At 43.0% G+C, this 16616-nt stretch overlaps 1 protein-coding gene across 10 annotated transcripts in view; it reads right to left on the bottom strand.

Moving 5' to 3' along the window:
* ARVCF (ARVCF delta catenin family member) overlaps window positions 1–16616 on the bottom strand; it is a 197890-nt gene that overhangs the window by 41418 nt on the left and 139856 nt on the right. For 9 of the 10 annotated variants that reach the window (XM_039332364.1, XM_039332363.1, XM_039332369.1 and 6 more), the window contains 3 exons: window positions 6336–6453; window positions 5311–5482; window positions 1820–1837 (listed from right to left, as the gene is read on the bottom strand). In XM_039332364.1, coding sequence (XP_039188298.1) covers window positions 1820–1837; window positions 5311–5482; window positions 6336–6453 — 308 coding nt within the window. The remainder of the gene's footprint in view (window positions 1–1819; window positions 1838–5310; window positions 5483–6335; window positions 6454–16616) is intronic. The other variant, XM_039332367.1, reaches the window with a different exon arrangement.

Here is a 16616-nt window from a genome sequence, read left to right as displayed (position 1 = left end):
GGACAGCCATTTGTCTGAAATGGTATAGGGTTTCCTGCCTGAGCAAGGGGTTGGACTAGAAGACCTCCAAGGTCCCTTCCAACTCTGTTATTCTATTCTAAGCGGTAGTTCATACACTCAGGTCCTGTGAGAAGATTGCGCAAAGCGATTGTGAACAACAATCTACCTAACCTAGTCACCAAACAAACTCACGGGAACCTCTGTAAAAATTGCCACGGGCCAGTCCTAAAACCTTGGTGGGAACACAGAGTTGAAAAAAAAAAAAAAAGCAGATGAAAAGGAGCAAGTTAAAATATTGCCAGGTTTCCCAATACAAACTGATAAAGTCTTGGCTCATAAAGACACCAGATTTAACTGGGATTGCAAAGAAGAAAGTGTAGATAATCGTCCAGGGAGCAGCAGAACTGAAGACAACGATACGGAGCAGATCAGAAAATATCAAAGTTTGAAAAACGAAGTTGAAAGATTAAAGGATAAACTAGTAGGGGTGGACCTGGTGGTTACTATCAGTATACTGAGTACCATAGCTAAAAATTTGGGATGGCAATCTGGGGGATTGACCATATTTCCATTAGTCAATTCCAAAAGGCTACATGACTTGGCCTTACATATATATACTACGGTGATAACTTTATGTTGCCCTAGGTTTCTTGCAAAGAACTTGATGTGCACGAAGGCCAGCTGAACAATTGGCAGATGCGATTTCACATTGTTGTGTGAATATAAGAAGAAGAAAAAAAGGTAAATTTTTTCCCAATCACTCATGTCCGGCTCTAGGGCATGGTGCTCATCCCAGCACTGTCTGAAGATAATTTCCGTGGTCATCTGGCTCTACGCCAAAAGTACACAGAATGCTGTTACCTTCCCACGTGAAGTGCTGCCTCTTTATCTACTCACATTTTGTATGTGTTCAAACGTCTAGGTGGGCAGGGGCTACAGTAACAATGCAGACAAGGGCCTGCCACACAAAGTGGAAGGAGAAGCAGAAGGAGGACGTTATTTTTCATAATGGTGATGGAGGAAGATGAGGAAAAGAAGATTTTTTCCCCACAATAATGGAGGAGGAAGGAGGAGAAGAAGAAGAAGAGGAGGAGGAGGAAGAGAAGAAGAAGAGGAGGAGGAGGAAGAGAAGAAGAAAAAGAAGAAGAAGAAGAAGAAGAAGAAGAAGAAGAAGAGGAGGAGGAGGAGGAGGAGAAGAAGAAGAGGAGGAGGAGGAAGAGAAGAAGAGGAGGAGGAGGAAGAGAAGAAGAAGAAGAAGAAGAGGAAGAAGAGAAGAAGAAGAGGAGGAGGAGGAAGAGAAGAAGAAGAGGAGGAAGAGAAGAAGAAGAAGAAGTAGTTTTATAATAGAGAAAAGGAAGGTGAAAGGAGAATTCTTTTCATACTGAAGAGGAGGAGAAAGAGGGGGAGGAGGAGGAGGAGGAGGAGGAGGAGGAAGAAGAAACACAACTTGATCACATTTTTTGCTGGGTCCATCTACTCTGAAACTGATCCTTTCTTCCCCTAAAATCAGCCCAAATTCATCACAGCCTTTTCCATTCCCTGGCCATGGAGAAAACAAGCAGGATGAAAAAAGAAAAAGAAGAAGTGACACATGCACAGGGGGGGGGGGAAGCAAAGCAAGAGACCCAACCTTTATTTCTCCCAGCTTTTATCCTTACGTTGAAGGGAGGAAGAAGAAATAAATCTAGCCCAGTTGGGAAAGAGAGAGAGAGAGAGAGAGAGAGAGAGAGAGAGAGAGAGAGAGAGAGAGAGAGAGAGAGAGAGAGAGAAGAACAGAAATGGGGAGAGGAAGACACAGGAGAAGGAGTAAGAAACTCACCTTGGTTGAACCATTCCTCTAACAATCAGAAAAAGCAGCCCAAGGGGGTGAAAGTGAAAACAAACAAAAAAGTTTTCAAAAGGAAGGACTAAACAAAAAGGGAAAAATCAGACAAGAACTTTTGCAAAGTTAAACCTGGGGTTTGAGACGAGCGGAATCTCTTGACGTTTCCTGAGATGGGAAGGGCACCCTGGCTCTCTCCCCTCCCCCGCTTCCCCAAAGGGGGCTCTGGCCCTCCAGCTCTCCTCCTAGAGTTGGCTTGGTCAACAACATCCCAAAGGGTGTGTCTTCTCTTGGCAGGGAACGAAAGAGTTATCTCGGACACAAGTGGGATTGAGGGGGTCCTTGGTGCTTCTCTGAGCTTGGTGGCTGTCTGGCAGACGTTTCGTCACCGAACTAGGTAACATCATCAGGGCAGCACTGTTTGGCAAATACGCGGAGTGCGGCTGTACCAGAGACAAATTCCTTGTGTGTCTAACTGCGCTAAATATTCTATTTCTAACTATTCTATTTCTAACTTCTAACTTCTGTTCTACTCTATTTTACCCTACCCTACTCTACTCTAATTCTATTCTATTCTACTCTTTATTTTTTTTATTTATTAAACAAATTTATGGAGCCACCCAGCTCACACATAGGTAATTCTTTTCTATTGTTCTGTTCCTGTCCTGTCCTGTCCTATCCTATTTCTGTTATTCTATTCTATTATCTTTTATTCTATTCTATTCTATTCCTATTCTATTCCTATTTCTATTCTATTCTATTCTATTTCTGTTCTATTTCTATTCTATTCTATTCTATTCTATTCTATTCTATTCTATTCTATTCTATTCTATTCTATTCTATTCTATTCTATTCTTCTTCCTGTTTCTACTCTACTCTATTCCAGATTCTATTCCAGATTCTATTCTATTCCAGATTCTATTCTATTCCAGATTCTATTCTTCTTCCTGTTTCTACTCTACTCTACTCTATTCCAGATTCTATTCCAGATTCCATTCCATTCCATTCTATTCCAGATTCTATTCCATTCTATTCTATTCTTTTCCCTGTTTCTACTCTATTCCAGATTCTATTCCAGATTTTATTCCATTCCATTCTATTCTATTCCTGTTATTTTATTCTATTATCTGTTATTCTATCTTATCCTACCCTATCCCATCCCATCCCATCCCATCCCATCCCATCCCATCCCATCCCATCTTATCCTAAATACCTTCACCTTCTCTCTCATTCTTTGTCATAGTGGGCAATCAGGTATCTGTCTTTGCATGTCAGCTGAGATCATTGCTAAAGACCTCCTGGTCTGAACAGCTGAGCAGCTGTTTAGAAAGGTGTGAGGTTCTCAAAGGCCACACGTTCATGGTGATTTGATACTGAAAAACCTGCCTTGTATTACACTTGAGGGGATAAGCCACATGCTGGCCTGGTTCGGCGCAGATTAAGTTAAAACGACATTCCAGAAAAGGACCCTGACCCCGGCATACGAGCACACGCCACCTCCTGTATTGTCTCATGGAACATATGTCGCCAAGCAGGTGCACAACAATGCCTACAGATTGGATTACTCATCCCTTGCTCCTAATTTGGAGGTGACCTTCTGCTGAGGCTGTCTGAATGGAAGCTTCTTTGGGGACTGGGAACACGTAGGTCAACGTATCGTCCTTGCTACAGCCTGGTCTCATACCACCACTGCCGTAGCATCGCATTATGACCTTGCCTAACTGAATCAACAGACTGTGCCTCCGTGTGCATTGAGCAGGGAAGTGGTCCTGTGCAACTTGACTTCCCAATTCTCTCGATACCATCATGCATTGTTTGGAGAATGAAGCTCAAGGATTCTTGAAGCTGTTTGCCCACTGCTCATTACACCCAAGGGTTAGAGAAGGAAAGGTGACTAAATTCTAGTTTAGAATCAGTTCCTTCTTAGAAATGTCACTGAGAAAGGACCCAGCAGGAATCTGCACCTCGTCCTTATGGGTTAATAACGGTTTAATAACCAGATAATAACGGTTAATAATAAGTTCCCTGAAGATGGGCTCCAACATGGATCCCAAAGCTCAGAAGACAAAACCTCGGGTCCCGGATCCTGCAACATTATCCTGGGACACATGTACACTCACCTTCATTCGTGGTTAATAACGGTCTTATGAAACTATCTCTCATGAAAGCGTACGCATTTTTGTAGAACGTGTTGGTGTGAAACGGTGCCACCAGACTTCCCCTGATCTGGGGCTACCTCAGACTAATCGGAAACTAACATGGCTCTTTCCCTACAAAGCTCTACCGACATTCTTGACCTGAGTATCTCCTTCCTTTGTTGGAGAGAGGGAGAGAGAGAGAAAGGAAGAAAAGAAGAGGAGGAGAGACAGATTGATAATAATAGAAAACGGAGTGGAGCAGAGAAACCATCTTCACGATCAACTCATTTAAAAGATCACAGTGAAGTGGACAATTCAGGAGAGATTGATGACTGTGGAGTCCTTATTGCTGGTGGTTTGCTTGCAGATATTTCATGACCCAACTAGGTAATGTCATCAGGGCTAGAAGGGAGTGAAGTTTGCATGGATGGGGGGGGGAGGAGGAGGAGGAGGAGGAAGAAGAAGAAGACTGTAGGGTCCTTGGTGATCTCTTAGCTTTTGGTCTTGCAGATGGTTCATGACCCAAATAGGTAAATTCATCAGTGCTAGAAGGGAACAGAGTTTGCAGGGATGGGGAGGAGGAAGAGGAGGAGGAGGAAGAGCAGGAGGAGGGGAGGAGGAGGAGGGGGAGGAGGAGGAGGAGGAAGAGGAGGAGAGGAGGAGGAGGGGGAGGAGGAGGAGGAAGAAGATGGTAGGGTCCTTGGTGCTCTCTTAGCTTGTTGATCTTGCAGATGTTTCATGACCCAACTAGGTAAATTCATCAGTGCTAGAAGGGTTTGCTCTCTCTTTATACCCAATGGCTTGCCCTGCCAGGGGTTGGTGGGGTGTGGTTCTCTCCTTGGTAGGAGAAAACCAAAGAGTTTTGGTAGGAGAAAACTACATCCACTAGCACTGATGATGTGATCTAGTTGGGTAAGGAAGCATCAACGTACCACCAAGTTCAGAGCTAGTATGTATAAACAGGCAGCAAATCCCACCCTCCTTCATACTGATGATCTTACTTAGTTCACGAAATGTCTGCAAGCAAACCGCCCCACTCAGAGATCACCATCGTTCAACCCTGAGCTTCAGAGATTCTGTTAGATTGGTCATTAAAATCTGGCTGTTCACAGCTTGCAATGCCAGTCAGGAACAGAAGCAGGGAGGCTTCTAAGAGGTTAGTGAAATGCAACGCACAGCGTCCCTGATCAGGCTAGCTCGCTTTGGATTCTGGGACTCGGAAGCCCAAGGCAACTGGAGGGCACCATATTGGGAAAAAAAATCTGCCTTAGGTTCAACCAGGGTTGCAATGAGAATGCAGACTGGGTGCAACCTACTTCGTCCTTCCGAAGATATTAGGAAAACACGTACCTTTGGCCTTTTTCCCACCGAAGCAGCCCGCGTCGTCTTTCTTTTTCTTATGAGTTCCTCCAAAACTTCCCAGCTGGTTACTTTCTAACTCTCGGAATTTGTCGGCGCCTGGAACTTCTTTGTGGACGTGGTAGGAGAGGTTCCTCATGATGCAGACACAGTTTTCCACCGACTGAAGCAAGGTGGGGTTTTCCCCAAGAAAAAGAAGACAAGAAGATGTCAGAGAACCATCACAGAAGTCTTCAGAGAAGCTGCGAAAGCTTTGAAAAAGTCAGGGGTCACAGCCTTTGCTCACTATTAAGGAGATACTTCCCAACAGGGAGGACGATTAACCAGTGGAACATCTGGCCTTCAGAAATTGTGGGCGCTCCATACTGGAGATTTTTAAGAAGAGACTAGACAGTCACGTCTCAAACTTTATAGGGTCTCCTGCTTGAGCAGGGGGCTGGACTAGAAGATCTCCAAGGTCCCTTCCAGATTCTATTCTATTCTATTCTATTCTATTCTATTCTATTCTATTCTATTCTATTCTATTCTATTCTGTTCTGTTCTGTTCTATGCTGTTCTACTCTACTCTACTCTATTATTCTGTTCTGTTCTATTCTATTCTGTGCTGTTCTACTCTACTCTACTCTACTCTACTCTACTCTACTCTACTCTACTCTACTGTTCTATTCTATTCTATTCTATTCTATTCTATTCTATTCTATTCTGTTCTGTTCTATGCTGTTCTACTCTACTCTACTCTATTATTCTGTTCTGTTCTATTCTATTCTGTGCTGTTCTACTCTACTCTACTCTACTCTACTCTACTCTACTCTACTCTACTCTACTCTACTGTTCTATTCTATTCTATTCTATTCTATTCTATTCTATTCTATTCTATTCTATTCTATTCTATTCTATTCTATTCTAATCATCCAGGTCAAAAGTATCTTTAAAAAAGGTTAAATCCTCCTGTAATAAAAACAAGGCTTTCTTCTGCAAACTACAATTGCCTTTCAGACATGCAACCGGGAGCTTACCTTGTTATCCGTATCTTTTTTCCCCACTGCAGACTGCAAAGCGTGGAGAAGAGCATCTACCAAACCTTCACATTCTCGGAGTCTTCGTCGAGCTTCAGCGCCATCTGAACTTACATTCCTGCAAAATAGTAATCATCATCATCATCATCATCATCATCATCATCAAAATACAATGACTTACAAATAGAAATAGAAAGACTGTGGCAAAGGCAAGCAAGGGTAGTACCAATAGTAATAGGCGCCTTGGGTGCAATCCCAAAACAACTGGAGCACCACTTGAACACCATTGGCATTGACAAATTCGCCATTAGTCAATCGCAAAAGGCGGCCTTACTAGGAACTGCTTCCATCCTGCGACGATATCTGTAATACCATCAAACCTCCACATCTGCCTATCCCAGGTCCTGGGCAAGGACTCGATAGGTAGACAAAAATGCCAAATCCAGTCTGAACATTTGGCTGACTGTGCGCTGATCAATAATAATAATAATAACAACAACAACAACAAAATTCCCAATCCAGTCTGAACATCTGGCTGACTTTGCGATGATCAATAATAACAACAACAACAACAACAACAACAACCAGATCACATGACTTGCCAGAAGCTTTCCAATCAATCACGCAAGTTCGCCCCTTAAGGGCACCCATTGCCGGCGTCAAGATAGTAATCGTTTTCAAGCAATCAACACTTTTTTTAAAAAAAAAAGGTCATCCTTTTCGCCAAAGTGGTAGAGATAGTCCTCAATTTATAACAGTTCATTTAGTGACCATTCAAAGTTACAGCAGCACTGTAAAAAAGTGACTTATCTCCATTTTTCACACTTTGCAGCCTCCCCCTGGTTGTAGCAACCGCATTACTAACTTTAACAACTGCAGTGATTTCACTTAACAACTGTGAAAGGATGTAAAATGGGGCAAAACTCACTTAACAAATATTTCGCTGAGCAACAGAAGTTTTGGACTTAGTTGGTGTTGTAAACTGAGGGCTACCTGTATAATTGGGGAAAATACATCTTTAAAAAAAATATCTGCATTTTTCACGCCTAATTTCAATTCCTGCATTTGTCATTTGGTTAAACCGAGAGAGAAAAATATCTCATTTGAAATTTTTCTAAAGTGTATCTGCTTATCGTTTGGCAATCAGCTCCCACCGATATAATGACTGAGAAGGACAAAGTCTTTTATTTTGCTTTCCATCCCATCCAGCTTCTGTTAATATTTGTGAACGGACTAAGAGGATTTGTCGGTGCGCAAAAGGAAAAAGTTAAGCCCCATTAAAGACACACAGCAATTAACTAAAGCTAATTAGCTGAGCCTCTTTGCAAAATGTAAACCAGAAAGCCAAATATGTGGGTGATACTTCGAAGTCATCACTGTGATAGCCACTTCCAAACAGCTTGAAAAGAAATGCAGCTTTTTTTTAAAAAAAAATTAAAGCGTGAAGGAAGGGCAGAGTGGCAATTATTATTATTCATTTTTTGTAAACCACCTGGAGCTGTGTGCAATTTTGGCCTTTTTTTTTTTTAAAGTCTTTCCAGTGTATGTTTTAATTGTCTCTGGTTCTGAAGCCTCCTTCCTTTATTGGAAACCTAACAGAATTTTAATGAAGAAATGATCAGATTACTTCCTTGAAACAATTCCCGCCTTGCTAATTATCTGTCACCTCTTTGGAACAGAATTTTAAGTGGATGGTTTAGGCCAATGCACTTCTGAAAACATCCAATTTGGGGGGAGTCATTAATGCTTCCGGAAAGCAACGTGAACACTACTTTTTATTATCTTACATTAGTAAGCATTGGAATTAATGTTCTAATTAGATGACAAAAGAGGAGATGTGGAAAACCCCAGGGCAAACTTCATAGAATCCATTAAAAAAAATCACAGAAATATATATTTGGGAAAAACAATTTAATCCCCGAAATTTAACCAAAAAGTGCTCAGTACATCCCTCTGCTCGAATACTGCCAGGGATAATAATTTCCTCAACTTTTCAATAATGTTATGTTCTCGTCTGTGAAGTGACATGACTAGATGTCGATTTGTGCAAGTGACAATGAGGTATCTATGCAGATTCTCAATTCTCCAGGTCAGGACAGATAAGAGCAACAAAGATGATCAGGGGGCTGGAGGCTAAAGCATATAAGGAAAGGCTGCTGGAATTGGGTATGTCTAGTTTAACGAAGAGAAGGACGAGGGGGGACATGATAGCAGTGTTCCAATATCTCAGGGGCTGCCCCAAAGAAGAGGGAGTCAAGCTATTCTCCAAGGCGCCTGAAGGCAGGACAAGAAGCAACGGATAGAAACTAATCAAGGAGAGAAGCAACCTAGAACTAAGGAGAAACTTCCTGACAGTGAGAACAATTAACCAGTGGAACAACCTGCCTCCAGAAGCAGTGAATGCTCCAACACTGGAAGTCTTTAAGAAGAGACTGGACAGCCATTTGTCTGTAATGGTATAGCGATTCCTCCAAGGTCCCTTCCAACTTTATTATTATCCTTTATTCATTAGACATGAACTTCAGTCAACTGAACATCATCATCATCATTATTAAAATGGCAGCTATTGAAGGACTGATCTCTATTTGTCCATAAACTCCACCCTTACAATGTAGACATGACTAAGATAAGCAAATCTGCCATGTTGGGGTCTCTCTCTCTCTCTCTCTCTCTCTCTCTTCCTTTTTTCTCCCTCCCTCTATCCATCCATATGATGTATCCTGCAACTTACAATTAAACATATATCCTCTGCCAAACCATAAAAGTAGGATTTAATCCTTACTAGGCTGATCCGATTTGAAGATCTCCAGGAGACGTCTCTTTTATCTTTCTAACATCTGAAGTGCTTTTGCTGGGAAATCAAGTAAATACCCCCTATCTACTGTCTGCCCCTGTTTAGAAGAATTTCTTGGATAGCTGCTTCTGAGCTGTGTGACTCCTTGCTAAGGACTCCTTGCCCCAATGTATCTTTTAAGTCCAGACTGGATCAACTCTTCCCTGATGATTTTCTACTGAAAAAAAAAAAAAAACCACGTGAAGTTTCAGACAAAGTTGTTGGCTGAATCCACCGATATATAATTACCATAAATATTGCAATTTGGTCAACATTGTGTTGCAAATTGCTTTTTTTCCCGTAGCAATTTGGTGGTTGGGTTTATTGATGTTTTCTGCCTGGTTGCTTTTATGTTTAAATTATTACTTTGGATGTTACCGTTTCCTGATCATCCATAGATACGAAGGAAAGATACACATTTTAAGAAATACAGCAAAACCCTGCTTTGTTGTGGGTAACACGAAATGATGCCACTGTAGACTTTTGCTATTTCCTGTAGCAGTGTTAGTTATGTGTACAACTTGAAAGGCTAAATTACTGCTTTTTGTAATGGTCATGTCTTGTTGTGTTGGGCGTGTGATAAGGCCCACCAGCATGGCACAAACATTTGATGTCTCATAAACAAGAGGCTCTGTAAGTCTTTTAAGTACAATGAAAAAGATTCTTAAGATTGACTAAGTAATAAAATGTACAATACATTCATAGGAAGAAGAACTGTGCACGTTGTAAAAACGGCTGTTTTTCAGGGCTGCTAAAATCGATGTACTTTTTTCAAAGGATCAGTGTTTCTCAAACTTAACCGTTTTAAGATGTGTGGACTTCAAATTCCCAGAATTCCCCAGCCAGCATTCACAGACTTCAACTCCCAGAATGCCCCAGTCAGCAGTCCACATTTTAAGATGCTTGACTAGGAATTCTGGGAGTTGAAGTCTATCTATCTTCAAGCTTGGGAAACATTGTGCTGGGGTGTTATGGGCTCATCCATAGAGTGAGCTCTTGGCATAAATAAAGAATAACAGAGCTGGATGGGATCTTGGAGGTCTTCTAGTCTAACCCCCTGCTCAGGCAGGAAAACTGGCCTATACCATTCCAGACCAATGGTCGTCTTTATGCACCCAGGTTCACTTAACAATTGTGTTACTAACGCAGCAACAACGGCAGCAATTCACTGAACAGCTGAGGCCAGGAAGGCGGTGACCTAGGGCCAGCTTCACGGGGATGTGGGGCAGTAACCGTGGTCATAAACCGAGGTCGACCTGCAGCCTTGCGAGTGTCTCTTCCCACCTTTTGCTCTCTGAGAGCTCGGAGGACCCCCCAAAAACGGTTTTGATTCTTCAAAGGCGCCTTTGAAACTCAACCTTTCTTTCTCTAAGGGTTTGGCTGGCTGTCCTGCCTCTTTGAGCAGCTCAGAGACCCCGCCTGGGAAGGAATGGCTGATGGGGAGGGGAGGGGAGGGGGGGAGGGGAGTGGATGCTGGCGCAACTCTGGAATTTTTAGTTTGCTTTGAAAGGCTGCTCTGGGCTCAAGATGCCAGGCGTGTTTGTCCCAAGGCGGACGGGGAGGGGGGGGGGGTCTCTCTTTTTTGTCACCTGGTGGAATGTAGTTACGGTTACAGAGAGAGGCTGAGGGCCAGTTGCGTTGAAGAAGGCAGGGGTGGGATGTTGGCTTTCTTCCCTCCTTCCCTTCCTTTTGCTTCTTTCCTTTCCTTCCCTTTCCCTCCTTTCCTTTCCTTCCCTTCCTTCTCTTCTTTCCTTCCTTCTTCCTTCCCTTCCCTTCCTTTTCTTCCTTCCTTCCTTTTCTTTTTCCTTCCTTCATTCTCTTCTTGCCTCTCCTTCCTTCCTTTATTCTTTCCTTTTCTTCCATTCTTCCATTTTCTTCCTTCCCCTTCCGTTCTTTTCTTCCTTCCTTCTTCTTCCCTCTTCTTCCATTCTTCCCTTTTCTTCCTTCTCCTTCCTTTCTTCTTTCCTTTTCCTTCCCTTCCTTCCTTCTCTTCTTCCCTTTCCTTCCCTTCTTTCCTTCCTTCCTCTCCCGTCCTTCCTTTTCTTCCCTTCTTCCCTTCCTTCCTTTATTCTTTCCTTTTCTTCCATTCTTCCATTTTCTTCCTGTCCTTTTCTTCCTTCCTTCTTCCCTTTTCTTCCATTCTTCCCTTTTCTTCCTTCTTCCTTCCTTTTCCTTCCCTTCCTTTCTTCCCTTCCCTTCCTTCCTTCCTTCCTTCCTTTTCTTCCATCCTTCCCTTCCTTTCTTCCTTCCTTCTCTTCCCTCCTTCCCCCACCTCCCTCCCTCCCTTCTTTCCTTCCTCTCTTACCTTTCTCTTTTTCCTTTCCTTTCCTCCTCTCCTCTCCTCCCTTCTTTCTTCTTTTTGCCAGACTTAAAAGCAAAATAGAAGCGAGACGTTCCTGAGAATCTAAACCTTTTAAAACCACCCTCCCCAGGTGGAGTCCTCAAAAGTGCCTGAAACCGTGCCATTGAAATTTAGCCCTCTTTCACTGGAAAAAAAAAAAAAATTGGCCCTCTGGAGGCAGGTTTAAAAGTGAACCCAGAAGTGCTTTCGCTTCTCATTTCCATTCAAAACAGAGACCCAGGCTGGGAAGAGCTGGCTCTGCCTTTTTCCGGTGACATCACGCTCCTGGCTTCTCAGAATGACCTTGAGAACACAACCCTCCTTCCACAGAGCAGCAGTCCTTCAAAATGTCTCCTGCAGCTGCAGGACGTGACTTCGACAATCACACCCTGCTCTAACTACTGGTGTAGGGGAACTGAAGCTTTCCGCGTGGCATCTGGAGAGCTTAGCCCTGGATGCCTCCAAGAATCCAGAGAGAAAAGCCTTGTTCCACTTTCCTCTGTAGTGCCCCAAGGTGAGGTACAGACCAAATCTCCTTTAATGTACCTTTCAAAGTTACTCAAGAAGCATCAACAGGCTGGGTGGAACAGGGCCGTGACTTTGCAGTTGAAAACGATGCATAATTTACGGCTATTAGCAGGGACGACTTCAAGCTGAAGTGGCTTCTACAGGGGCACAAAATAGGCTGGTTGCTCAGGAGACCAGCCTTAGAACAACTAGACCAGTGGTTCTCAACCTTTTTAATGCCGCGACCCCCAACCGGTTGTAAGTCGAGGACTACTCAACTGGTGCAGCACTGTTTGCAGAATGGGACTTTTGGCGGGCTCAGCAGGGCAGAGACAGCCTGGACAATTCCTATTGGCTTTTGAAAGCCAATGGCATTAGACTCTATTCAAGAGAGTCTATTCTATTGGCTTTCAAAAGCCAATAGAGTAAAAGGGAGTAGCACAGCTAAGGAAAAGGCGGGGGGGGGGGGGAAATGGCGGACTGCATTGTTTGGCGACCCCCGTGAAATGGTCGTTCGACCCCAAATGGGGTCCTGACCCACAGGTTGAGAACCACTGAACTAGACGCAGCGAGGTTTGAGAAGACTGGAAAGTTCATTCAGATTCTCCTCCTCGGGCTCCAAGAAGGAGAAGGACTTAAGAGTAGTTTCTTTTCTTTACCTATAGACAGAATCTTGCCAAGCTAAAGCAATTGTCTGCAATAACTGCAGATCTACTCCGTGAACTGCTAGGGAGGATCCAACTTTGCTCTCTCCCCGTCTATCAAATATTCCACCTTTGCTGCCTCTTTGCCCTCTGAGCCTTCCCTCCCCCATCCAGACTCATTCCACCACACTCCTTCAGGTGTACTTTGGAGAACCGAGTTGTGTGGGCCATGTTCTAATTTAGAGTCTAGTACACTCAGTTGTCTGAATGTATTCCAAGCCAATAAAGAGTTCAAGAAGAATCTACGTGGACTTCTAGCAAGCATTTGGAGAGGAATGGAATCAAGGACAAGGGGGGAAAAACAGGCCAGGGCTACGCTGAACATTTCCACATGGGCTTCAGATGGCCACCTAACCTAGTGGTTAGAAAGTTGAGTACAACAATGCCGGTTCTCTACTCAACAGACTCAGGATATGTGGGATATTTGCCCCAAATGTGAATCTTGATTTGGTAGATCTTTCACAGGGAAAGATCTTCAGCCGGTTAGCAGAAAGACAAGAGAAAGAGGTGGGATTTCTCCTGACAAGGTGAAGAAACCATAGACCGGGATTGACCTGGATTGCAAAATACATGTGGGTAGAATTGTGTGCTTTAGCTCTACCACATCCCAAGGCCCCTTTTCTGCCCCTCTCTCCCATCTCAAAGAGGGGGTAGTCGCTGTAGGAATAGGAATGGCAGAATGTGGGAGCAGAGTCAAAAGAGGCATCAGCTTAGAATCCCTACGTCGCCACAACCCATCTTGAATTCCATTGATCCTATCTAACTCTAATCAGGTGCTGACCTCTAGTTGAGAAGATTGCTGTGCATAGGCTTTTAGCAATAAATCAGCTCAATTGTGGTCATGTATGGATTTCATCCTTCGCGTCTGATAAGGAGTGAAAAATAAAAAGCTATAGTTCTTTTAGGACAAACACACACACACACACACACACATGTAACCCTTTTGGCAACATTAAAGAAATGGCCTTTCCTTGTTTTCTCAACTTCCCAGTCTACATAGCCTTTGAGCGTTTCTGAGATCTCAACTCCAGGAAATAACCAGCTCTGATCCTACTTAGCTTTTCAAAATCCAGCAAGGTCAGTTAGATATTGGCACCTAGCTGACCAAAGCCATTAGGCTGGCGATGCAATAAAAAAAATGTGCAAAAAAAAAAAAAAATATTCTGGAACGGCAGCAGCTGCTGTTGTGAGTTGTACAGGCGTGCTGTGAAGCGCCATCAATAAGTTATGGAGAATATGTTTCTAACAACCTTGAGCTTTGAAACTCAGCTCTGGTATCCCTACTTAATTGCATCAAAGCTTTTCTCGCCCGTGATCAAAAGAGAATGGAAGTCTCCAGCAAGGCCCAAATGAACTATATATTTTGTTTATCCGAAGCTTCAAAGCAACTTTACCTTTATCTTTACCATTCTTCCTTAAACCTTGGGTTTTTAGCTCCAATGCTATGTTGGCAAACCGTGTAAAGGACAAACATATGACTGCAAAATTTATTCTCAGCTGGCGTCCACCATGTTGGTGGCATGTTTAGAGCTTCACACCACAGGAACATCAACACTAACCGATCTGACAGTCTGGAGTTCTTACAGAGAAGATTATTCCTCATGCACAAGTCACAGGGACAAACCACAGGGAAGTGGGCCGGAGGATCAGCTAACTATGTTCAGTTTTGCTCAAGATGCCATCAAGATTATATCCATCTACAGGAAACCGTATGACAGCTGGAAAATCAGAGCACTGGAAGGGATCACCAAGGCCTTTCTAATTCAAGGCAAAATCCAAATTAAAGTACCTTCCAACAGGAGAAAATATTGGTCGCTCAGGGTTGAACTGTGGGGTCCTTGGTGCTCTCTGAGCTTGGTGGGTTTCTTGCAGACGTTTCATTACCCAACCAGGCAACATCACCAGTGCCAGTGGCTGTGGTTTTTTCCCTTCCAAGGAGAAACTTGGTAGGCGTTTCACTTGATTTTCTATTTTCTATTATTCTATTCTATTCTATTCCATTCCATTCCATTCCATTCCATTCCATTCCATTCCATTCCATTCTATTCTATTCTATTCTATTCTATTCTCCATTCCACTATTCTGTTCTGTTCTGTTCCATCCTCTGCTATGCAAGGAAATGGGCGGATTCCTTTTTTGTGGTTGATCACCTGGTTCTGTTGGAGGCCAGCACAAAATCCTGCAATGGGGGGGGGGGAAATAATCAGATCTATTCCTGAGCTCCTTAACCATCTGTAGGAACCAGAGCCCTAAATTCAGAAAGCAAAAAAGGTCACTTCTAATGATTTCTCAGCTCCGAGCAAGTCTGGTACATCCTTCTAAAAAAAATTAAATAAAGTACTACGCCTGGATCCTACATGGAAGGCTGCGTCTTCCTTCAGGGGTTAATGATTATTCCAGCAACTAGGCACCGTCGAACAGTCTTCATTACTTTCTGCCTTTACAAAGGGATTCCCAGGAGAAGCTTCTCGGCTGAAAAGTCCCAAGCATGGAAATGAACAAGAGATTCGGCAGGCCCATATTAATCAATGGAAACGGGGCTGGAGTTCACTCCAGCCTGGAGAAGGTTTAATACAGTTCTTTTTATTACCTTGGTCTGAACTATTAGCCCTTCTCGTAAAAGCTGAACAATTGGAAGAGACCTGGAAACCAAAGCCGGAAAGAAAACATATTTTTTTTAATAGGCTGTACGCAAAAGTTTCTCAAGGTGAAGGAGAAATGCAGAATTGTTTCCAGCTCTGGACTGCAAGGCGATCCAACCGGTCAGTCCTAGAGGATATCAACCCCAACTGCTCTTTAGAAGGCCAGATCCTGAAGTTGAAACTCAGGTAGTTTGGCCACCTAATGAGAAGGAAGGACTCACTGGAGAAGAGCCTGATGCTAGGAAAGATGGAGGGCAAGAGAAGAAGGGGATGACAGAGAAGGAGGTGGCTGGATGGAGTCACTGAAGCAGCAGGCGTGAGCTTAAAGGGACTCCAGAAGATGGTAGAGGACAAAAAGGCCTGGAGGAACATTGTCCATGGGGTCGCGATGGGTCGGACATGACTTTGCAACTAACAACAACTCTCAATTTCCTGGAAATCTTGTTCGATTTGAATCTGAAGGTAGTCCTTGACTTACAGCCACAATTGAGCCCAAATATGCAAATACAACACAACGGTGTTTCTCCATCTTGGGAACTTGCAGATGAGTGGACTTGCAACTCCCAGAAGAATCTACTGGGATGGCCAATGCTAAGAATTCTGAAAGTTGAAATCCACACATCTGCAAATTCTCTTTTTTTTTTCATTTGTAAATTTTTTATTTATTTTTCTCATACAATTCAATAGTACTTGTTCAACAAACGTGTTGTCTGAGTTTATCATTCACTAATACAAATTTAACTCCCAATCCTTTGTTCTTTATTGCCAGCCATTGGTAAAACAAGTCCCAATTCTGATAGTATTCTGTTTCTTCTTTATCTTTCAGCCTCACAGTAAGCGTGTCCATTTCTGCACCTTCTAATATTTTTGTAATGATTTCTTCCTCTGGTGGTAATTCTCCCCTTTTCCAATATTGTGCAAATAGGATTCTTGCCGCTGTTATCACATATAAAGTCAAATATTATACTTGGTTTATCAATCTTTTCTGGAATAATATTAATAAAAAAAAGTTCAGGTTTAAAATCTGCATGTTTTCCCAACATCTTTTCTAGCCAAGTATGTATTTTTGTCCAGTACCTCTTTGCTTCAACGCATGTCCACCATACATGATCATGAATACCTGACTTATGTTTACATTTCCAACATCCATCTGAGATATTTTTAAAACATTTTTGCTAATCTGGCTGGTGGCAAGTTTTCTTATTCAGGTATGGCCATAGCCTCTTCAAGATGTTGGTTGGCAGTTTTTCAGTG

The sequence above is a fragment of the Crotalus tigris genome, unplaced genomic scaffold (assembly GCF_016545835.1).
Source record: "Crotalus tigris isolate CLP2741 ecotype Arizona unplaced genomic scaffold, ASM1654583v1 scf7180000024461.2689607, whole genome shotgun sequence".
Lineage (NCBI taxonomy): Eukaryota > Metazoa > Chordata > Lepidosauria > Squamata > Viperidae > Crotalus > Crotalus tigris.
Note: the sequence above shows the minus strand (reverse complement) of the source record. Positions and strands in the feature narration are given on the sequence as shown.